Raw genomic sequence first — 25,905 nt, forward strand, 5'->3', positions numbered from 1 at the left:
AACGCGCACTTGGCCCTTGGTGCCAGGTGAGCTAAAAAGGTGAATAAATAGATTAAAAATACCTTTATCAAGACGAAAAGTAAACAAATCTTTTTATTACGAAATATGTGCATTGATAGTGTCTTTTGTGGAGTAAATTAATGATTCCTGTGCTTAATAATCATCATCATAGCTGTGGTGAGTACAAGTAAATTAAGGCACCGCACGATCATCCATCTTAGCAAGGGAAAAGGGGGAGGTATTTACACAAAATTTAATAAGGAAGTGATTTGTTTTACCATTTTTACGTTAGATAGTGTGTTTGTTGAAGTTTAGGAAATTACTATCTAATTCAAATTCTGTAGAAATTCAATAAATATACGTTCATATATATAAATATATATATATAGCATTTATTTACACACGTACATACATAATTACATTGTAACGTGTGTACTTACACACTATATATACCTTAAACAAATGTTTTATCAATTATTGACCAAAGATGTATCAAACTCAAGTACATTGTTTAAAATAGTCAAAGCTTGTATATTTTCATACTTATTAAACACACTAAAATGACATAGGTATGAGCAAAGTTTGCAATTTATTAATGGTACTTAATATTCATTCTCCCATACAGTATCAAAAACATCGAATAAATGGTTGTAGTTAAATTTTACTCTCCCTTTCAGTAAAATACAAGAAATATTAGGGCCTGACCTCCAAGTTATATTTGTCACTAAATTAAAATATCGATTTATTACGGTAAGTATATTCATCGAGGTGAAAAAGTCAAAAGGTAGATCGAGATCGTGTCCTTTGTGCAAGTAATATTTGCCCTTGAATTTTATTATCAATTTATTTCCATATTGATCGAGGACTCAGGTAAAAACGTAAGAAGGTGAAATCGTCTCCATACATGTATATGCATGTTATATATATTTACAACTCATTTCTGAATGATAATAGCAATTCATCATTATACTCATTGAGGTGAGAACTTGAAACTATATGCTCTAAAGAGCCTGTGTCGCTCACACGCACGGACCGGTGTGGTCTATATGAATATTAAACAAAGGATGCAGATGAATTCATCACAAAATTGTGTTTTGGTGATAGTGATGTGTTTGTTCATCTTACTTTACTGAAAATTCTTGCTGCTTACAACTATTTCTATCTATAACGAACTTGGCCCAGTAATTTCAGTGGCAAATGTTAGTAAAAATTTCCAATTTTATGAAAAATTTTAAAAATTGACTATCAAGGACAATAACTCCTTATGGGGTCAATTGACCATTGTAACACTAACACTAGATAATTTGATAAACTTTATTACATTACTTTACAATGCATGTGAGAGACACCGTGCGTATAGTGGCATCGGAGAAGTCGCTCCTCGTTAGAAAAACGACACAGTTTATATATCTTAGGCATTCGGCTGACCTCAGCAACATGTGTTGCGCTTTATTGTTTCTCAACACAAATCCTCAATGTAAGTTCACAAATCCTCGATGTAAGTTCATAAGTATAAGTCCATATTAACGGACATCAATCACTGGACGTGCGTTCTACTGTTTCTTAACGTAAATCCTAGATGTAAGTCTATATGAGTAGATATTAATTACTGGACGTATTATAATTTGCTGACTCATATAATGTTGACCCAAGTAACTTTGTTACACCATTTTGGTCATGTTGACTTATTTTTAGGTCTTACTTTGTTGTTCATTATTGCAGTTTACAGTTTATCACTATCTATAATTATAATATTCAATAAAATAACCAAAAACAGCAAAATTTCCCAAAAAATTCAATTCAGGGGCAGCAACCCAACAACGGGTCGTTGGATAGATCTTCACCTGATTAACAATTTAATCCCTGTCAGATTTGCTCTAAATGCTTTGGTTTTTGAGTTATAAGCCCAAAACTGCATTTCACCCCTATGTTTTATTTTAAGCCATGGCGGCCATCTTGGTTGGTTGGCTGTGTCACGCCACACATGTTTTATAAACAAAATACCCCACAGATGATTGTGGCAAAGTTTGGATGAATTTGGCTCAGTAGTTTCAGAGGAGACTATTTTTGTACAAGTTTACTAAGATTTTTGTAAAAGTTCACTAAGATTTAAAAATTGACTATAAAGGGCAATTACTCCTAAAGAGGTCAACTGACCATTTTGGTCATGTTGACTTATTTGTGAATCTTACTGAGCTGTAAGTTTTAAGCCAAAAACTGCATTTTACCCCTATGTTCTATTTTTAGCCATGGCGGCCATCTTGGTTGGTTGGCCGGGTCACGCCACACATTTTTAAACCTAGATACCCCAATGATAATTGGGGCCAAGTTTGGTTTAATTTTGCCCAGTAGTTTCAGAGGAGAAGATTTTTGTAAAAGATAACTAAGGTTTACGAAAAATGGTTAAAATTGACTTTAAAGGGCAATAACTCCTAAAGGGGTCAACTGACTATTTTGGTCGTGTTTGACCTATTTGTGAATCTCACTTTGCTGAACATTATTGCTGTTTACAGTTTATCTCTATCTATAATAATATTCAAGATTATAACCAAAAACAGCAAAATTTTCCCCAAATTATCAATTCAGGGGCAGCAACCCAACAACAGGTTTTCAGATTCATCAGGTCGTCTCCTAATGTGCACTTTATATTTGCCACTGAATTTTATTATCAATTTTTCATTTGTATCGAGGTGGAAAAAAGTCAGAAGGTGGAGATCTTTAGAAAAAAATTATTGTTCGTGTTCCTGTTTCAAGTCAAGAACTTGGTCTTTGGTTGCATGCATGTCTTTTTTTTATCAGGTGGACTCAGTTCCTGCTCCGTTAGAAAACCCCTCAAGTTAGTTGCAGTAAACCAACTTATTTTTGCGGATACCTTATTTCGAATGTAGCCCTTGTTAGCCCATTTCGTCGATATTTAATTTTGTGATTATCAAATTTACTTGATGATATGGTTAAATAAGGGAAAAAACAAGTTTTAGATTATCGCGACGATTTATATTCGATCACGATATATTTTCTACTCCTGAAAGTCGCGAAAATCAGTTGGTTTACAGTATTGGTGTATATTGAAATGCGGAGAAAAGTCGCATTGGACAGGATAAAATCAAAGAAAAAAAAGGAGAATTAAACACCACGGAAACACGTGACTCAGTGTTGACTTGAGTGTTCATTAATATGTTCATAATTTTACATGTAAATTAACTTTCATTTTCTTTACAAACTTTAACTTTTTGAAAAACAAAGGCTGTATTTGGCAAAACTTTTAGGAATTTTTGGTCCTTAATGCTCTTCAACTTTGTTATGTATTTGGTCTTTTTAACATTTGTTTATTCGAACGTCACTGATGAGTTTTTGGTAGACGAAACGCGAGTCTGGTGCAAATATAAATTTCAATCATGGTATCTATGTTGAGTCTTTTCACCAATAAGTTATAGATTTCATACAATATCCTTTCGGTTTTTTTTTTTACAGAAAATGTCTTTTTTACACAAGTTTAGACCACCACATTTAATAAACCGCCAATTGTGCGCGAAGGTGTTCTCGTGTTATACACGTCGAACGTCTGCAACAACAACCACAAATGATGGAACAAAACCAACGCATTCTGTTAAACCATTCAGTGAGATGCCAGAGGCACGATTTATATCAATGTTTTATTGGATATACTTATGTGAGTATACAAATGTACATAGATATTATAGGAAGATGTGGTGTGAGTGGCATTGCATGAGACAACTCTCCATCCAAATAACAATTTAAAAAAGTAAACCATTATAGGTCAATGTACGGCCTTCAACACGGAGCCTCGGCTCACACCGAACAACAAGCTATAAAGGGCCCCAAAATTACTAGTGTAAAACCATTCAAACGGGAAAAACCAACGGTCTAAATAAATCTATATAAAAAACGAGAAACGAGAAACACGTATAAATTACATAAACAAACGACAACTACTGTACATCAGATTCCTGACTTAGGACAGGTGCAAACATTTGCAGCGGGATTAGTATATAAATTATACCCAACAACTAAAGAAACTACCACTTCTATGAAATAATTTGGAGAACACTTTGTAATACATATAACTTTTTAAAATGTTATTAAATTTAGTCATTATGAAAATCTTCTAAGAGTATCATAGTCTATTTGTATTCAGATTGACATATTATTAACGCTTGAGCACAGCACCTCAATTTTGGCTCTGTGACTATCACAAAATGAATTGTAAACTTAAATCTTTAATAATAAACTTTATTGAAGCACAAGTTACACCCATAAGAGGGCCAAAGGCATGACAATTATATGTAATGACAACAATATAATGATGACATTAAAATGTACACAACAAATACAAATCATTAACAAAAGTCTCTAGTTTAGAAAATTATATGCATATTTATATGGTAAATAAGAAAAATAATAAGAACATATAAATCGAAACACAAATTATTATTCTTTAAAAATGTGAGTTGTTTTCTTTAAATTTAATTTTACCGCCGTTTTTCCCCTATTATCAAGATATTACGAAAAAGAGTCCAGTACTGACGTCATACTACACGACGATGAAGCAGAAGCACGGTGATATATATAAACAAAACATCAGCATGGGAAAGGGAGAGAACTATATTGTTATGATTGGTCATCCAGACTTCGCTAAAACTGTATTCCAAGCTCCAGAGAAAGAACATAGGAGATTTAAACTACAATTGATAGACTTTTTCACAAAGAAAAACAACTTCAAAAACCCGTTGGCATTACTGTTCGTATTTTTAAACATTGAATTTCTTGTTTTATACATTTTTACTTATAATACGTAAATAATTTTCAAAGTTCAAACCATGAAAAAACAAACGTAGGCCGTGCAGTGACCCATAGTTGTTAATATCTGTGTCATTTTGGTCTTTTGTGGAGAATTGTCTCATTGGCAATCATACCACATCTTAATTTTTTTTATATATAAAATCATAAAAAAAATATTTAAGGAGCAAGGAAAATTCGGTCAACAGTGCACATTATAGGCTACTTTATGCATTCATGAACCTTTATATGAAACACATATATGCAAAATTATTGTTAACTTAAAACTTTCGTACGACATGAAGGTTTCTCTCAGTAGAACGGACATGATATAAATACATGTTACTTAATCAAAATTGCAACAAACTGGTTTTATTTTTAAATTGATTATGTTCCCTTCTGAATTTATTTCCTCATATAATTTTATTGTCATGGACAGGGACGGGAAAGAATGGGAAGAACAAAGAAAGCCGACACAAGAAAAGATGTTGCGTCCTACTGTTGTGGCGAATTACGTACCTCTTATTGAAAAGGTAACCGACGATTTCATTGAGAAACTAGGAAGGAAAGAAAAAACTGAAGATTTGTTTACAGATTTGCTCAACTATGCGACGGAAAGTTTGTATAATTTTAAAGATAACTATTATATCTTGGTACAATTTAAAGATTCTGAGTTTGTATGTTTTGGGGAAAGAAGGCGTCTTGGTACATGTATTTTTGTTATTTTAATTATTCAAGTTAAATAAGAACAAACAAGAATGTGTCTAAAAGTATATGGATGCCCTATCCACACTATAATTTGCTATGTTTAGTGGACCGTGAAAATGGGGTAAAATCTCCTTTCTTATTTTGCATTAAATAAACTCACCATAGATACCAGGACTAAATTTTGTATATTCGCCAGATTGGACTCCAACTTCATCAAAAACTACCTCGACCAAAAACTTTAACCCGAAGCGGGACAGACGAACGAACGGTCGCGCAGACCAGGAAACATAATGGCCTTAAATGGGGCATAAAAAGAATATTCACAAAGGTTTACTTTTGAGTGATTGAAACTATGAAGTAATATAGTTCCCTCTGATCAGTTGATTACAACTTTTACAAAGCAAAAGCAATCTTTATATTGAAATATTTTACAATTTGACAATTACATATAACTGACTGTAGTCGGTCATATTCCTCAGATTTTATCTAAAAAGTAGACACAAACGTTATCAAATAATACCAATCTAATACAAAGAAGCACTCAAAGGTAATATTAAGACTTCTTTAATTTGATAAACATTGCTGTTTTGCAAATTTATTCGAAATGAAAGAGTTGGCGATTCTCCTTTTATATAACTTTACATGGAGTGTGGAAGGTCTTCTCGGTAGAAAAGGATTCACCACTTGGTTGCATTTGTAATAAACAATAATAATAAAACAGCATTTTAATTCTTATATACAGATCTTAAAAAAATAAAATTATGTTATAAACATTTTGAATCTTATGAAAGTAAAACTTTAAACGCAACAATATTTTATAATGATATGAAAGCACTACGATCCTACGTGGAATCGAGTGATTCTTTTTGTAACTTCATTGGAATGTAAAAGCGTTGACCGAAGTACATTTGTAAAAAGCTTGGAAACGCTTCATTCTAAAAATGTGCGCACGGTCAACGCTCTATACCCATATGAAGTTACAAAAATAAGCATTCAATACTTATAATTACATTTTTTATGCTCCACCTACGATAGTAGAGGGGCATTATGTTTTCTGGTCTGTGGCTCCGTTCGTCCGTTCGTCAGTTCTTTAGTCCTGCTTCAGGTTAAAGTTTTTGGTCAAGGTAGTTTTTGATGAAGCTGAATTACAATCAACTTGAAACTAAGTACACTTGTTGCTTATGATATGATCTTTCTAATTTTGAGCCAAATTAGTCTTTTGAACCAAATTTCACGGTCCACTAAACATAGAAAATGATAGTGGGAGGTTCATGTTAAATTTTTTGGTCAAGGTAGTTTTTGATGAAGCTTAAGTCCAATCAACTTGAAACTTATTGCACTTGTTGCTTATGATATGATTTTTCTAATTTCAAAGGCAAATTAGACTTTTGATCCCAATTTCACGGTCTACTTAAAATAGAAAATAAAAGTGGGAGTTTCAGTTTAAAGTTTTTGGTCAAGGTAGTTTTTGATGAAATTGAAGTCCAATCAACTTGAAACTTAGTACACATGTTTCCTGTAGTGTAATCTTTCTTATTTTAATGCCAAATTAGATATTTACCCAATTTCAAGGTCCATGAGTGGGGCATCCGTGTACTTTAGACACATCCTTGTTTGTACATGTAGCTATGAAAACACGATTTCTATCAATTTTTCTTTAATTTATCTGTGCAATTTATTGTGGGACCTCGTCTCATCTCCATTGTGTGATGAATGTTAAGCCTCGGTCACACCTTACAGGATAGCTCGAACGGACGACTAAAGGATAACTTGTTTTTAAATCCGTTCATTTCCTTAGCTAGACGTCCGTTGTTATCCGTTAGACGTCTGTCTATATCCGTTGCATGTCTGTTAAACTTACTTTTTATTCGTCGAACGTCCGTTCTGTCCGTTGGATAATTTTGAGCATGTTCAAAACTTTGAACGGACGTCCAACGGATAAAATGTCTGTTGACGGTCCGTTAGGCGTTCGTTTGTATGGGACTCGTCCATTTCGTTTCCGTTTTGTATCCGTTACGTGTCCGTTATACATCCGTTGGAGGTCTGAAAGATAAATTCACCAACGGACTTCTACCGGACGTATAACGGATAAAACGAATGATGAACGGATATAAAACGGATAAATAGACAAGAATAGTGATTGACTTGACATATCAACGATATAAGGATTCGGCTCGAAACGGGGAAATGCGAGGCTCAACATTGCGACTGTGTTAAACATATTTGTAATCAAAATGCATGTAGAACAACTGGCTACTTTTTTTCTTTCTTCTTTTTTGTATTTAATCTAAGATATGATTTTTGGTGTTGGTTTCTTAACTTGCAGTTAGTAACTTGTGAATTTATTTCATTGTTTTTTTTTTACATCGGGTATATTTTCAAACTTTGTAATTTTTGAATGCGCAAACGTTGTTAATAGTTGATTTTAATCTATTTTATGTATAAATATACCTGTCAAGTCAATGCACTATTAATGTCTTTATACTGCAATAAAAAAAAACATTTTCAATTGTTGGTTAATGAGTTAAGGTTATTTATTTGATTTAAATATTTGGGGGAAATCCCCTTTAAAAAGGCCTCATATCATGCTTATGGGGAAATTTGCAACACAAGGAAATGTACATTTACCTGTTGAAACCCACACTCGATGGTGAACGAAATCATTTGAGTATGGACTAAGATATCAACCATAAGCATAACAAAGTAAATATTTATAGGTTGCAAACAAAAAATATTAATAATATATTTTTCCAATAATTGCAAAAGAAACAAAGTTGAGTCGTTCCACGCATCTTTGTATGCATTGCAAACAAGAACAGGTCGATGAGGTCGTATGAATAATTAAATGTTATTTCGGCAACTTTTATTTAAAGTCATAAGAAACCACAAGTTAAAAAAAATAATGCATATGTTTTTTTATAACTCAATGGATACTTCTCATTATAAAACTTATGTACATATACATTTTTCTAAAGAAAATTCTTTAATTAATTCATATTAAGAAGAATTAATTGCTTCCAGGAAGCAATTCCCCCGACATATTTTCCGTATGCAAAGTGACCTCAGTGTGACCCATCTCGTAAAAATTACGCATGGATGTCCTTAAAATGAACTAGTATCTGAATTAACATGTTTGCACGTGCTCAATTTCAATACTTTTTTGTTGATTTTTTGTTGATTGTTAACAAACAGGCTTCAAAACATGAACTTTAATTCTTATTATTCATAATCGACCTTAGAGTAAGGGCGATTCTTCACAATCAAACAGCTCTTATAAAGTTATTCAGGTAAGGCACTGACCTTTTGCGGTATTTTGAAGAATAAACCAAAACCCAGTTACACTTAAAGATTTTGAATATTTATTCGATGTACCTGTATTATTATTGTGGACTTTATTTTTTCCGTATATGTTGTTCATCCATTTTATCCGGTACGCTTCCGTTAAATGTCCGTTTTTTTGCGGTACTCGTTCGTTGGATGTACGTTCGACATCCGTTCTGGCCGGCACGTTTCCGTTTCTCGTACGTTGCATATCCGGTGGGTGTCCGTTTGGCATCCATTACCGTCCGTTTTATTCGGTTAGTACATCAACGGACTCCCAACGGATAACAATTTTGTCAACGGACAACTTTTATTTTCATCCGTTAGGCGTCCGTTTGTGCCATCCGGTAAGGTGTGACCGAGGCTATAATTTCAGATGGACGCGAAATTGCTGTTAGCCCATCAAAATAGTTGTACCATAATGAAACAAACATGTACATCTAATGTGATAGACAACTTTCGAGTTCGATGCATTTCCGTTAAAAACTCTGGTTTTAGTGAACGTCATTTGTGCGTTTAAGGGGCGTAGTCACTTCCATTTCAATGTTGAGCGAGTGGTTGAATAACTATAATTCTATATTGTACGAATTAGTCGGCAAATTGAATTCTCAAAGTTTACAATCAGCACTGCTGCCATTAGGGAATTGTCATTAAGTACCTACAGAGCAACGATTCTTTCTAGTTTATCCTGCACAATGACGATCACTAAGAGGATAGATGAATGTTAATAGGGATACAGGCGACCCCATCTATCTGGTAAATGACGTTATAAAGGCGAGTATAATTGACGAGTTTTTTCCCGGTGACGGATGAACTCGTCAGTGGTCTATTGTAACGTTATATATATAATATATAGAGAGAGGTGAAATTTGTATCATGAAGATGTCGATTTCAAAGTATTCAAACACGTGACATATCTTCACTACTGATTGTTTCAAAATGAGGGACAAAACTAAAATAGTCAAACAATCAAAAATTTCAAACAAAGTCGAACATACATGTAATTTATACTTTTTTTCTGTTCTAAGGCGTTGGAATGTTATGTTTTAATAAGAGACTTGACTGTATGGAAAATGAAAACAATCCAGTGGCTGCCCTTGTCAGAAAATTATTTGAGATGCTCGGAACCTCAGTTATGAGACCAAGAAAGAGTCACATGTCTCTTGATTCAAAATTCTTCAAGGAATATGAAACAAAAACACTTGAATTCGGAAAGTAAGTATTTTTTTTTTTATTATTGGACAAGTGGTAACTGAGCGAGACTGTCACGATTTGAATTTTGCATTACATTTTTGTTTGATGATATCAATTGTATGTATGCATAAATCAATTGGTGTTGGGTGATACTTTGACCTTGACCTATAATAAATTGTTACTTGAATGGAGAGTTAGATATAGGAAGATGTGGTGTGAGTGCCAATGAGACAACTCTCCATCCAAATAACAATTTAAAAATTAAACCATTATAGGTTAAAGTCCGGCCTGTCTAATTGACACTTATATCACATCTTCCTATATCTATTTATTTGTTGTTGTTTGAAAACAAACTTTTCCGCACTGACTTCTTTTTTAGCTCACCTGGCCCAAAGGGCCAAGTGAGCTTTTCTCATCACTTGGCGTCCGGCGTCCGTCGTCGTCCGTCGTCTGTCGTCTGTCGTCCGTCGTCGTTAACTTTTACAAAAATCTTCTTCTCTAAAACCGCTGGACCAAATTTAACCAAACATTGCCAAAATCATTATTAGGGTATCTAGTTTAAAAATTGTGTCCGGTGACCCGCCCAACCAACCAAGATGGCCGCCATGGCTAAAAATAGGGGTAAAATGCAGTTTTTTGCTTATAACTCAAAAATTAAAGCATTTAGAGCAAATCTGACATGGGGGAAATTGTTCATCAGGTCAAGATCTATCTGCCCTTAAATTTTCAGATGAATCAGACAACCCGTTGTTGGGTTGCTGCCCCTGAATTGGTAATTTTAAGGAAATTTTGCTGTTTTTGGTTATTATCTTGAATATAATTATAGATAGAGATAAACTGTAAAAAGCAGTAATGTTCAGCAAAGTAAGATTTTCAAATAATTCTACATGACCAAAATGGTCAGTTAACCCCTTTAGGAGTTATTGCCCTTTATAGTCATTTTTTAATCATTTTTCGTAAATCTAAGTAATCTTTATCAAAAATCTTTTACTCTGGGCCAAATTAAACCAAACTTGGCCACAACTATCATTTGGGTATCTAGTTTAAAAAATATGTAGCGTGACCCGGCCAATCAAACAATATGGCCGCCACAGCTAAAAATAGAACATAGGGGTAAAATGCAGTTTTTGGCTTATAACTCAAAAACCAAAGCATTTTGAGCAAACCTGACTTTTGGTCAAATTGTTCACCAGGTTGAGATCTATCTGCCCTGAAATTTTCAGATGAATCGGACAACCCGTTATTGGGTTGCCGCCCCTGAATTGGTAATTTTAAGGAAATTTTGCTGTTTTTGGTTATCTTGAAAATTATTATAGAAAGAGATAAACTGTTAACAGCAAGAATGTTCAGCAAAGTAAGATTTACAAATACGTCAACATGACCGAAATGGTCAGTTGACCCCTTAGGAGTTATTGCCCTTTATAGTCAATTTTTAACAATTTTTCGTTAATCTTAGTAATCTTTTACAAAAATCTTCTCTGAAAATACGTGGCCAAATTAAACCAAACTTGGCCACAATCATCATTTGGATATCTAGTTTAAAAAATGTGTGGCGTGACCAAGTCCAGCAACCAAGATGGCTGCCACAGCTAAAAATAGAACATAGGGGTAAAATGCAGTTTTTGGCTTATAACTCAAAAACCAAAGCATTTAAAGCAAATCTGACATGAAGTAAAATTGTTTATCAGGTCAAAATCTATCTGCCCTGAAATTTTAAGATGCATCGAACAATATGTTGTTGGGTTGCTGACCCTGAACTGGAAATTTTAAGGAAATTTTGCTGTTTTTGGTTATCTTGAATATAATTATAGAAAGAGATAAACTTGAAAAAACAATAAATGTTGGCAAAGTAAGATCTATAAATAAGTCAACATGACCGAAATTGTCAGTTGACCCCTTTCGGAGTTATTGCCCTTTATAGTCAAATTCAAACCATTTTTTCGTAAATCTTAGTTATCTTTTACAAAAATCTTTTCCTCTGAAATTACTGGGCCAAGTTAATTATAGATAGAGATAAATGTAAGCAGCTAGAATGTTTAGTAAATTAAGATGTACAAACACATCACCATCACCAAAACACAATTTTGTCATAAATCCATCTGATCCTTTCTTTAATATTCACATAGACCAAGGTGAGCGACACAGGCTCTTTAGAGCCTCTAGTATAAATAAAGGCAACAGTAGTATACCGCTGTTCAAAACTCATAAATCCATGGACAAAAAACAAAATCGGGGCAACAAACCAAAACCGAGGGAAACGCATTAAATATAAGAGGAGAACAACGACACAACACCGAAACGCAACAGCACACAGAAACGGACCAAGCAACAGACAATACACCACGAGAATAACAAATATAACATCAAAACCAAATACATAAATATGGGATAGACAAGTACCGTGCCACGTCTTATCTCAAAAATAAGAGAAAATAGAAACGACTCAACGTTAAAATGCAACACACACACAGAAACGAACAATATTATAACAATGACCATCTTCCTGACTTGGTACAGGACACTTTTAAAGGGGAATAAAAGTGGTGGGTTGAACCTGGTTTTTATCTATATATATATTATTTATAATCTATTGGACACGTTTCAAGGAACTTAAAATGCATGGGCCTTGATACAGTGTTCTGTGAAAGTTTGTATTCAAATTTGATCAAGCGTTGAAATTATAAAAAAATGCTTTTAGATTTTTCATTTTCTGACATATTATTGGTTAAAATTAAAATAGATTTGATCATTTTGTTTATAATCATGAGATAATTTTAAGACCGTTTTAAAAAATACTTTCTTTACTAATTAATGTCTATTTTGAAGGAATTTAGTATAAGACTTTCCAGATTGTTTTTATTATAAAACAGATTTTCTTTTTCGGTTCTCAGTTCCAGTGTAACATTTGGAGGCTGATATGATGACATAACTCTTTACCGTTACATGACTTTGAGTTTTAAATTGTATTTATCTCGCTGGAGTCAGTGTTTGACTCTGTTTTTGTGAATAAATAACGCTGCTTGTTAAATATTATATGATAGAAAAAAAGTCACTTTAACTTGTACAAGATCAGCAATTGTGTACATTCCCTTGCAGAATAGCAAGTGACATAATCGATTCACAGAAAGTTTTCCTTTCTAAAATGAAAGATGAAGGACAACTCGAAAAGTATCTTGAAGAGGAGCCAAACTTCTTGCACTCACTTTTATCAGACCCAAGAGTAACAGAGGAGTCAGCAACTAGCATGGTTACAACTCTATTCGGTGCTGGAATTGAAACAGTGAGTATATTCATGTATTTTTGTCATGGAATCAATGCGTTAACCAGTAAGACCCGCTACGATCATAGAAGGGAACTCAGTAGGCTGTTACTGAACTGTCACAAGTAAGGGGATGGTTTGGAACCGGCAAGCATGTTTTATCCCGCTACGATCATACAAGGTAACTCAGTAGGCTGTTACTGAACTGTCACAAGTTAGGGGAAGGTTTGGAACCGCAAACATGTTTTATCCCGCTACGATCATACAAGGGAACTCAGTAGGCTGTTACTCAACTGTCACATGTTAGGGAATTAAACATCCGCAAACATGTTTTACCCAGCCACGATCAGACACGGGAACTCAGTAGGCTGTTACTGAACTGTCACAAGTAAGGGGATGGTTTGGAACAGGCAAACATGTTTCATCCCGCTACGATCAATAATCATACAAGGGAACTCAGTGGGCTGTTACTGAACTGTCACAAATTAGGGGATGGTTTGGAACCGGCAAACATGTTTTATCCCGCTACGATCATACAAGGGAACTCAGTAGGTTGTAACTGAACTGTCACAAGTTAGGGGATGGTTTGGAACCGGCAAACATGTTTTATCCCGCTACGATCATACAAGGTAACTCAGTAGGCTGTTACTGAACTGTCACAAATAAGGGGATGATTTGGAATCGGCAAACATGTTTTATCCCGCTACGATCATACAAGGGAACTCAGTAGGCTGTTAGTGAACTGTCACAAGTAAGGGGATGGTTTGGAACCGGCAAACATGTTTTATCCCGCTTTGATCATACAAGGGAACTCAGTAGGCTGTTACTGAACTGTCACAAGTTAGGGGATGGTTTGGCCGTATTTGGCACAACTTTTTGGAATTTTGGGTCCTCAATGCTCTTCAACTTTGTATTTGTTTGGCTTTTTAACTATTTTGATCTGAGCGTCACTGATGAGTCTTATGTAGACGAAACGCGCGTCTGGCGTATAGAATTATAATCCTGGTACTTTTGATAACTATTGGAACGGGCAAACATGTTTTATCCCGCTACGATCATACAAGGGAACTCAGTAGGCTGTTACTGAACTGTCACAAGTTAGGGGACATGTTTTATCCCGCTACGATCATACAAGGGAACTCAGTAGGCTGTTACTGAACTGTCACAAGTAAGGGGATGGCTTGGAACCGGCAAACATGTTTTATCCCGCTACGATCATACAAGGGAACTCAGTGGGCTGTTCAGAACTGTCACAAGTTAGGAGATGGTTTGGAACCGGAAAATTTGTTTTATCTCGCTACGATCATACAAGGTAACTCAGTAGGCTGTTACTGAACTGTCACAAGTTAGGGGATGGTTTGGAACCGGCAAACATGTTTTATCCCGCTACGATCATACAAGGTAACTCAGTAGGCTGTTACTGAACTGTCACAAATAAGGGGATGGTTTGGAACCGGCAAACATGTTTTATCCCGCTACGATCAGACAAGGTAACTCAGTAGGCTGTTACTGAACTGTCACAAGTTAAGGGATAATTTGGAACCGGCAAACATGTTTTATCCCGCTACGATCATACAAGGTAACTCAGTAGGCTGTTACTGAACTGTCACAAATAAGGGGATGGTTTGGAACCGGCAAACATGTTTTATCCCGCTACGATCATACAAGGGAACTCAGTAGGCTGTTACTGAACTTTCACAAGTTAGGGGATGGTTTGGAACCGGCAAACATGTTTTATCCCGCTACGATCATACAAGGTAACTCAGTAGGTTGTTACTGAACTGTCACAAGTAAGGGGATGGTTTGGAACCGACAAACATGTTTAATCCTGCTACGATCATATATGGTAACTCAGGAGGCTGTTACTGAACTGTCACAAATTAGGGTATGGTTTGGAACCGGCAAAAATGTTTTATCCCGCTACGATCATACAAGGGAACTCAGTAGGCTGTTACTGCACTGTCACACATTAGGTTATGGTTTGGAACCGGCAAACATGTTTTATCCCGCAATGATCATACAAGGTAACTCAGTAGGCTGTAACTGAACTGTCTCAAATTAGGGGATGGTTTTGAACCGGCAAACATGTTTTATCCCGCTACGGTCATACACAGTAACTCAGTAGGCTGTTACTGAACTGTCACAAGTTAAGGGATAATTTGGAACCGGCAAACATGTTTTATCCCGCTACGATCATGCAAGGTAACTGAGTAGGCTGTTACTGAACTGTCACAAATAAGGGAATGGTTTGGAACCGGCAAACATGTTTTATCCCGCTACGATAATACAAGGGAACTTAGTAGGCTGTTACTGAACTGTCACAAATTAGGGGATGGTTTGGAACCGGCAAACATGTTTTATCCCTCTACGATCATACAAGGTAACTCAGTAGGCTGTTACTGAACTGCCACAAATAAGGGGATGGTTTGGAACCGACAAACATGTTTTATGCCGCTACGATCATACAATGGAACTCAGTAGGCTGTTACTGAACTGTCACAAATAAGGGGATGGTTTGGAACCGGCAAGCATGTTTTATCCCGCTACGATCATACAAGGTAACTCAGTAGGCTGTTACTGAACTGTCACAAGTTAGGGGAAGGTTTGGAACCGCAAACATGTTTTATCCCGCTACGATCATACAAGGGAACTCAGTAGGCTGTTACTGAACTGTCACACGTAAGGGGATGGTTTGGAACCGGCAAACATGTTTTATCCCGCTACGATCATACAAGGTAACTCAGTAGGCTGTTACTGAACTGTCACAAATTAGGGGATGGTTTGGAACCGAAAAACAATTTTTATCCCGCTACGATCATACAAGGTAACTCACTAGGCTGTTACTGAACTGTCACAAATTAGGGGATGGTTTGGAACCGGCAAACATGTTTTATCCCGCTACGATCATACAAGGGAACTCAGTAGGTTGTTACAGCACTGTTCCAAGTAAGGGGATGGTTTGGCACCCGCAAACATGTTTTACCCGCCACATTCTGTATGAGATTGTACCAAGTCATGACTCTGGAATTTTGTGGTTGTCGGATGCTGCTGAAAATCGGTCGGTGTTTTTTGTTTAGGTGTCAGACCAACAATTACTCCCTCCAATTTAGAACGTAAAAGTAGCTCTACTCTGGCACACAATAGTGCTTTTGATGTCCTTGTTGACTTAAATAACCACCAAAACTTTTAGAGAAAGACAAATATATTTGAACCATTTTGATTCATTCATGCATACTATTTTAAGATTTACAGTAATTCAGGGGTTATTTTTGGAGTACCTCTTTTTAAAGGTCATTTTTTTCCTTAGAAGGCTTTAAAGGTATGTTGGAAATTGGAATGCAGAAAGCTGATTCATGTTAAATTCAGGATATACCTGGTTTCTGTGAAGTTAAAATTAAGGTTAGCTATTTAGAAAGCTGGTAAAATTGCTAAATTTGGTTGAACAGACAGGGATATTTGATTGGTGGTCTGACACCTTAATCATATATGGTATACAAACCAGGCCATTGATTTTTTCGTTTGAATATTGTTACTGGAAAGCTTTTTCTGCGGGATTAGTTTTTCTCATCGTTAAAGGTCGTACAGAGGCCGTTCGCATGAATTTGCTAACTGCAACGTCATTTGGTCTAAGGTACTTTGTATCACTGTAAATCATACAATTTGATCTTATGTTCATATCAAATATACAAATGGAATGATATTACATTGTTGAAAGTTTATTATAAATGGTTGTAATATTTATAAATTATCGTTCATCATCTCAACAAGAACGGCGAAAGTGAGAAAAGCAATCGAGTTAGAATGACCAATGTTTACCGCTATTTTACCTATAACGACGTTCATGCCCATTTTACTAGCAACAGCACGTGTCCCCTTAGTTTCTAGTGATAATTTTTATATCACTGGACTCTGCTGAGAAAGGAAATTATAAGTCAGTGAGATCAAAGATGTTTTTTTTGTAAAATAGAGATAATATACAATATTTAAGAATTGAATGCTTCTTTTTGTAACTTTATTTGGGTGTAAAAGCGTTGACCGAAGTCATTTTGTATGAAGCGCGGGTTTGTATCCCAATCATTTTATTTGTTTTCCAAATGGCTTAAAATAATATGAATGAAGGTATATAACAATAAGACAATATATGGCATACCATGACCTTCATTTGACATTGAACTTTGACCACATGTACAGAATTAAAATAATTGATTTTGTGACATTTTGTTGCCCAGAACATTAAGCTGTATTATTATTTTACATTCCCTTTTAATATTTAGTTCATTGGTGCAAGCTCTCAAGACGACGTGTTAAAATGTGGATTTTAGAAGGCATATTAAAAATCAATTGTTTGATCTTAATTGATATTCTAGGTTATTGGTAGTTTCAGAATCTAAATAAAAAGCACACCATTCAATTTGGTTTATTTTACGTTGCGAGGGATTTGTTAGTAGGTATACGCGTTTGAAAATTTAACCCGATAATTCATCTAATTCATTCTGAAACAGTGATTTTATTAAATGAATACGATTTATTTACTTATTTCTTTAAAAAAAAAAAACAGTCCGCCAATACCCTGACGTTTGTACTAACTGATCTAAGCCTGTATCCCGACAAACAGAAAAAGCTGTATGAAGAAATACAAAGAGTTGTTGGTGATGGTACAAATCTAACGAAAGAACATCTTGCACGTATGTCTTACTTGAAGGCCTGTGTCAAGGAAAGTCTAAGGTATGTGCTGTCGGAAATATATGTTGCAGGACAACTCAGGAATAACCTCCTTATTGATACAAAATAAAGTCCAGAAAGGGAATATGACAAAGCGATGACAATGCAAACATACTTTACAAAGATATAAGAAGATGTGGTATGAGTGGCAGTGTGACAGCTCTCCGTCCGAGTCACAATTTGTTATAATTATAATTTATCGGTCAATGTACGGTCTTTAACACGGATCCTTGGTTAACACTGATAAGCAAGCTATAAAGAGCCCCCAAAAATGAGCTTGTATGCATACATATAAAAGAAGATGTGGTATGATTTGCAATACGAAAACTCTCCATTAGAGACTAAATGACGCAGAAATTAACAGTAAACGGTCAGCGTGCGGCCTTCAACTATTAGCAAAGCGCTGCTCATACCTCATAGTCAGCTATGAAGTTCCCTAAATGTTCATTTAAATTTTAAGATACTTGTCACGTTAATACTTTATAATCTCCAGGGTTAACTCTTAACATAAGCTGATGTATGAGCTCTGTGCCATTAAATGGGTACTTACCTCAAAGTTAAATATTAGTGGCAGAAAAATTATCAAAAAGCAAAATAAAATAAACTTAATCAACTGAACTAATACTTTTAAAACAAATACCTTATCTACTGTTTTGACTTTGGATATATATTTTTTTAAAGAATACAGTTTTTCAATTATAGCCAAAGGAGTAGGTTCAGTAAGACCCCTTTTTGCCCCAAAATATAGCAGTTTTACAAAATTGTTAAAATGTAAACATTTAGTTATTTATTGGACAGTAAAATGCTTCTGCATAATACATATGGGCTGCTTTTGACGATACAATGCACATATATTGGGTACTAGCACCACTAAGTTGTGCCAAATTACTGAAATCTTCATTATTCTAGCATTTTAGTTAAATTTTAGACGGTTTTCGTGTACAATGAAAGTGGTCGCATTCGTGTTCATCCTTAATATTGAAATGTAAGTTGTATTTTATGATAACACATAACATATATAAAGTTTGAGGATGAACACGGATGCGGCCACTTTCATTTTTGACAAAAACCATCCAAAAAGTGACGTTTTTCGGTATATTTAGTAGATTTTTCATATTTCAGCTTGAATCTGTACGTTTTCTAAAACTATATCAGTTAAAATCTTTCACATAAACTACTAATGGATTCAAATAAAATAGACACTTAAGTGTTTAAAAGTGGTTCTAATATGACGTCCTTATAACGCTTTGTAAACAAAGCCGTGTTCTAATGAGCATAAAAAATATGTTTGACACATGCGCACGAACTTACTGTGTAAATAAACGTTATTTCCATCGTTATCCTTTAAAATGTATACATTTAAGCAGCTAGCATAAACTTTTATTATATATTTTTATAAAACAACATATATTTACCCTGCTCGTGGTTTTTAAACTTATCAATTATGAATTGCTAATGCACAGACTTCTCGGGGAGGAAACGGGAAAAGCCAAACGTTTTTATGCTATTTTCTTACGCTTCGACCTAAAAAAATACTGCATTTGTCCTATTAGAATCGAAATAATTCCTTCATGTCATGCTCTATGCTCATTTTAACATGGGTAGGCATTATATTTGACCACATTTTACACCTCGCGTACGCTCAGTGTAAAATATCGACAAATATAATGCCTACCCATGTTAAAATGAGCATAGGGCATGACATGAAGGAATTATTTCTTAATCAAAATCTTTCGTCAGATGAACCTGAAATTTGAGGCCAAAATTGGCCCTTACCGGACCTACTCCTTTGCTTTCTATGGAAAAACCCGTTTATCTAAAAAAAAAAATTTATCAGCAATCGGAATAAAGTACACATACAGGGTGTTAATAATAAGCTTTTCTTCCAATGGTCAAAATTCTGATTTACCTTTAAATTTGTTTGGTAAATATTAAATCAGCCATTGAAATCTAAGTCTTCGAATTCTTTAAGATGTTTATTAATCCATTTGGTCTATAGAACTTGGGCTTGCCTATATGTGAGTCTTTGCCAACTATGTTTATCAGTTACTCACATTATTTACCAACTATGTTTATTAATTGCCTACATTACTTGCCATCTATGTTTATTAGTTGCCAACATTTCAGATTACTTGCCATTAATGTTCATTTGCGATTCTGTATATATTTGATATGTAGGTAATAAGTAAAAGTACATAACTATTTATAAGTAAGTCGTAGTTTATTTTATAAACAGTATTTAATAAGTTGCCTCGTTGCATGTCATGTATTTTCCTTAATTGCCACATCATTTGCAATTGTCGATGCTGTTTATTATTTGTCCCATTGTTTGTGTTTTAATTTTATACTGCAACTAGCTGTGTTTTTTTTAATCTAAATACAGTAACATAGCTATATTTTGTATAATGCAAATTTCATCATGGAACCCTCTCTCCACAATCAGAGGTCCATAAAAATATAAACTTTTTTGTACTCGGTGCCAAACTGAAACCTCGCCCTTCCCCAGTTTCTCAGTCTCATACAAAAAAGTTTATATTTTTTTGACATTGACCTTATATTGTATATAATCTTCCCTTACTGTTTATTATTTCACCCGTTGCTTGCACTTTTATTGCTTGTCGTTTATGTTTCCTAAATAAGTTTCTACATTTTCTACCACTGCTATCCTTGACTATATTTGGCATTAATGTTAATAAATTGACTCATTTTTAACAGGAAAACATTTCCCTTAGTTAGTGGTACTGGAAGATATTTAGAGACAGATCTTGAAGTTGGAGGATATGAGATTCCAAAAGATGTGAGTCAAAATGAGCTCCTTATACGGAAAGAGTCCTCGAAATAGTCCAAGTAATAAGGAATATTTCTATATAAAGGCATCAGTAGTATACCGCTGTTCGAAATTCAAAGATTGATTGAGAAAGAAAACAAATCCGGGTTACAAACAAGAACTGAGGGAAACACATCAAATATAAGAGAAGAACTACGACATAGCAGGGAAACAACCCTAAAATGTAACACACACATAAACGAGCTATAATAATATAACAACGGCCATTTTCCTGACTTTCTATATACGAATTTATTTTAGTTAGGGTTAGGTTACAATTTGCTATATATATTATGTTAAAGTTGAGGACCTCTAAGAGACGTCCAAGGATAAAAATGCTTTCGATAAATTGCAAGTCAATGTAAATAAACTCATTATAGATACCGGGATCAAAATTATAATATTATCATGCCAGCGTCATGATTATGTCTAGTAATTAACATTGTATACACTCCTGTGCCTATTGCATTTACATCGCTCACATGATGACGTTTCCATTTTCACAATATTGGGTCATAATAATAATAATAATAATAATAATAATAATAATAATAATAATAATAATAATATCTTTATTTTAGAGAGAGAGTAACTCATTTGGATTACACCAATTTTTAATAAGGCCCTGCTAATACAATAATAATTAAATTAGTTTATTTTATTTCGTATCGGTTGAGAATAAGCTTCTCTTATTGGATGAAAAGGGGCCACGTGACATTCATTATTCTTCAGTAATAAATTCCATCGGTCAATAATAGAACAAGACGGACCAGAAAACCGGTCGTTAACGGACTTAGACATGATAATGACCGATGGGGCGTGGTTTATGTCTGCTAATGACCGTTGGGGCGTGGTTTCTCTGTTTATGACCGATTCGGCGTGGATTCTCTGTTTAGAGAGATTTCCTTTTTTAAATAAAAGAAACAATTTCATGTTTCAATATTATATTTAAGTTGTTAAATTGTTAACCATATGATTTTGCAAATCATAAAATTATAGAGAACTTGATTAAGTATTCGTATACTGAAAAATTGCACTAAACTGAATGGCAGTATTTATTTACTACGACTGATCTTCACTCTTTGCCATAAAAATCGAACAACAGACTTATTACTACTCAAGTTTGCTTTGGACATTTTGAATTTTTGAGAATTTTTCAAAACATGGTTCCTCAATGAAATAAACATAATATACATATTGAAGAACTGCTCATTATCGTGATACATATGTACATGGACTACTCGTTAGACAGTATTATTGACTGTGACAGCGATAATGACCTCGCCTTCGGCTCAGTTTTTATCACTATCTTAGTCAATACCACTGGCCTGTGGGCAGTCCATATCTATTACGATAATGACCAGTTTTTCAAGAACTATTATATAAATACATTTTCAATAATAATGATAAACTAGATTTACCATTGCAAGCAATAGCGGATGTCACAAATTGCCACTAAACGGCAGTCATTTGTTTTTTCTTTCAGTGACTGCAGATATATGCATTTTAAGAGATCTTTCTGTCGGTGTTTATAGCGTTATTACATGTTAGTTTTTCAGTTATCAACAAATGTGCTGTTTCCATGGCAACGACGGCCATTTTGAAAATTCAAAAGTTAAAGGCAACATCTATATTTAGTGTCAACAATTTTTGTACAGTTTAAAAAGTTTTGAGCATTTCGATTTTTTTGCCTGGTTTCCATGGTAACGACAGCCATTTTTTGAATTCCAAAGTTAAATGCCACATCTATATTTGACAGACAACATTTCTGTAAAAGTTTTATACATTTTTATGGATTTTTCAAATTTTGAATATTTTTTATTAGTTTCTATGGCAACATCGTAGTTCCGATGAATCTCAAAAACATCAACAACATGTATATAGAGGACAACTACTTTGTATAAAAAATGTTATGTCATAGTAAATATTCACCACATATCCAGAAATCAACGCCACTTTGCTTATTTGAATATTATACTAAAGAAATCGGATACGGGTCACGGAATTCGAAATTACATTAATATGATAGGGAATTTTGAAAAAATGTCTGTTTCAATTTTAATTTAAGTAATAGACAGGTTGCCGGTGCAAAAACAAAATATACACAACAATATACACCATTTAAACGAAACATAATGACTGTTGTTGCAAAAATAAAAATTCCTATTTTAAAAATTGTCATTTTTAACATTGCAGTGTAAAATACAAGCTAAAATGGCTTAAACGTCAAATTTGCAAACTTCGTGTTGAAAATTGGCTTACAAGGTCATTAGAAAAACAGGTTGCCGGGGTGAAATTTGAAACTTGAATTTCCAAAGAATAAGCAAGTCCAAACCTTGTATGTGTAGTCGTTGAACTCTACGTTCCCAGGTAAAGTTAAAATGTCACTATTTTAAAAAGAATAAACTCACGAAAACACGAAAAATTCACTAAATTCGCGTTCATTGTTTTGATTTTGACCGCCTGACAATTTTACGGAAATATCAAAGTGATTGTAAATAAGGACTCTGTGACGAGCAACTTATAATATCCGTGTTTTAAAGATTTGAATGATATCAAGCCAGTCCAGTTCAAACTACTATCACGTGGTACAATTCTCATTTACATATTATGAATATTAATTAGCAAAAACACTACTAATTTCTGGCTATGAAAAACTAAAACTAAAACTCCAAATTTTGTTTACCCTTTTTTTGTTTTCATGGTAACAGCAGACATCCTGGAACTGCCAACCTCGACTTAACTTCTGACAATGGTTATTTACATTTTGGTAATAATAGTTCTATTACAATTGGTCCATGACAGTGTCGAAAATATTGTATGCGTATATTTTTTTAGTTTGTTGTAAATTAAGAATGCTTTCTTTCTATTCTTAGACCTTCGTTGTTGTTAACAGTGCACTGATGTCTAATGACGAAAGGTTTTTTCCACGACCGACAGAGTATCTTCCAGAAAGATGGCTTCGAGATACAGAAGGAGATTTAACCATCAGTCGAAATTTTCCATTTGCATATACTCCTTTCGGTTATGGACCAAGAAGCTGTTTAGGACAACGATTTGCAGAAAACGAAATATTTATAGCAGTTATTAAGGTATTTTACCACTTCGTTAACAGTTTCGTTTCTGACAGGCATTTAAATTGGCTCGAAAGTTGCCTTATTAAGATAAAAGTCTTGAAGAGGAAGGGACTTTACTTTCTAATTTTCAATGTAAACAATTTTTAGGGAATAATACACCGCACAGAGTCATCTGATTCTGAATAACAAGTTGAAAACAACTTCTTAATTAATTGTCTCTAAAGCCTCGTTTTGGTCCATTGATATTCATTTTTTGTATTTTATCATGTGACGAACATTGTTATTTTGATCTAAAACAGTAGTTCTAATCTGAACAGCTATTAAAAGTCTGGACAATATATTATGTCATTTTATTCTTTCGGTCAGTTTTCAACTGCGATCAAAAACTACTAGGACTACTGTTCAGGCATTTCGTCTGCAATCAGTTTAGATAGTTTTACTTTATGTTCAGACCTTGACGGGACATTGTATACTTTTATTCCTTGAACTCATGTAACCGAAAGGGAAGTATATGATCATTTCCGAGATAACTAATGTAACCCGCAGTACAATATGTATTCTTATTCCGTGAACGAATATAGCCAGCGGGGTGAGTATTCTTAAATATAAGATTTAAAATAAAAAATATCAAAATACAATCTTACTAATACATTAACTGAATAGCATTTCCAAACCTAAGTTTTCAAATAAGAATTTCCAATGACAATAATCTCATGATTGACATGGAAAAGACCAGGCCATGTTCTAATCTAATTATTATAATTTGTTTTTGGCAGATTATACAGAAGTTTCAGATATCATTGCCTACAGGAGTTACAGAAGTCAAATCTGACTACACACTATTTCGGACGCCATCAGAGAAAGTTACACTTTACTTCCAGAAAAGATGAATCATCATTGCAACAGTGGAAACATTTGAACTTTGAACCTTAACAGTTCATACATACGAGACAATTACTTTAATATATTTGCTGATTTTTGTTAAAAATTGTTCACCTTTTTGTAGATGACGCTTTGTTTGAGGTCTGCTGTCTCGTTGACGAATATCCCACAACTCCTTCTAGTTGTAAATAATTTTATTTTTGATATAACGCGTCTTCTGATTGGCTAACTTTAATTGTCTATCAGCTCATATACAATTATTTTGTCGTGTGATCGTGACGTCTTCAGCGTTTTGTCATGATTTTAAAACTCCTTACAAATGAAAATTTTAAATTAATTTATATACGTTTTTTTTGTCTATTCGAAGTCACTTCAAAAATGTGGTGTGCACGCAGATTATTCAGTGTGCAAAACGTTTTTGTTGATAATATTATTTCATTAAAAACAGGAAACATAATACAGCACTTCCTTAATTGATTCGATGATATTCTAGAATTACAGTATTTTTTTAATTTGTGCAATTACTACAATCTATATTTCAGAATTGAAAGCCCATTTTTATAATTTAGTTGGGTTGTAAAAGCGTTGACAGAAGTGTTTCATGCTAAATATATGGCAATATTGCGCCCGATCCACGTTTTTACATTCTTGTAAAATTATAAAAAGAAGCATTTAATTCTAATCTATATTATTATGATACGTTCATAATTCCTTAAGATTTTTTCGTGTGTTTTTGTATGCGTTGTTCTAACATTGTCAAGGAAAGACATTCAGAGCTGTTGTATTTTATAAGGAAATAAAAGTTATTATATTGGATGAGATTTTTAAGATTCATAAAACATTCATGGCTTCATTGAACCTTATATTGAACAGTAAAGCTGAAGACTTCATTGTTTGTATTGGATAATTAGCTTCACAAAATTCCGTACAGAAAACTGTATATTGCCGGCTCATCTGCATGTCTGAATCATTTAAAAAAATGTCCGTTAGATTGACAAAGATTCTGTCCCCAGTGAAATATGATCTGCAGAAATACTGTGAAACTGTTTACTCACGTAGTGGCATAAACCTGTTAACAATATGTGGACTCTAAGAATACTTTAAAAAAAAAAGTAAAA

The 25,905-nt window shown here is 34.1% G+C and overlaps 1 protein-coding gene across 1 annotated transcript; it reads left to right on the forward strand.

The window, feature by feature from the left end:
* On the forward strand, positions 1 to 25,603 carry LOC134724495 (cytochrome P450 10-like). The gene is made up of 10 exons (XM_063587545.1): positions 1 to 177; positions 3,472 to 3,670; positions 4,519 to 4,759; positions 5,237 to 5,415; positions 9,855 to 10,041; positions 13,117 to 13,300; positions 17,838 to 18,004; positions 20,717 to 20,798; positions 23,705 to 23,920; positions 24,682 to 25,603. Exons 2-10 carry the CDS (start codon positions 3,475 to 3,477, stop codon positions 24,793 to 24,795), a joined length of 1,566 nt encoding a protein of 521 aa, XP_063443615.1. The 5' UTR covers positions 1 to 177; positions 3,472 to 3,474; the 3' UTR covers positions 24,796 to 25,603.
* The last annotated feature ends 302 nt before the right edge of the window (positions 25,604 to 25,905 follow it).

This window comes from Mytilus trossulus, chromosome 7, assembly GCF_036588685.1.
Source record: "Mytilus trossulus isolate FHL-02 chromosome 7, PNRI_Mtr1.1.1.hap1, whole genome shotgun sequence".
Classification (NCBI taxonomy): Eukaryota; Metazoa; Mollusca; class Bivalvia; order Mytilida; family Mytilidae; genus Mytilus; species Mytilus trossulus.

What these genes read in the sequence shown, in the direction of transcription:
- LOC134724495 (XM_063587545.1), top strand. Translation starts at nt 3,475, where the DNA reads ATGTCTTTTTTACACAAGTTTAGACCACCACATTTAATAAACCGCCAA. An exon ending in TGTGTCAAGGAAAGTCTAAG is followed by an intron (nt 18,005 to 20,716) that starts GTATGTGCTGTC and finishes CATTTTTAACAG; the next exon opens with GAAAACATTTCCCTTAGTTA. An exon ending in GATATGAGATTCCAAAAGAT is followed by an intron (nt 20,799 to 23,704) that starts GTGAGTCAAAAT and finishes TTCTATTCTTAG; the next exon opens with ACCTTCGTTGTTGTTAACAG.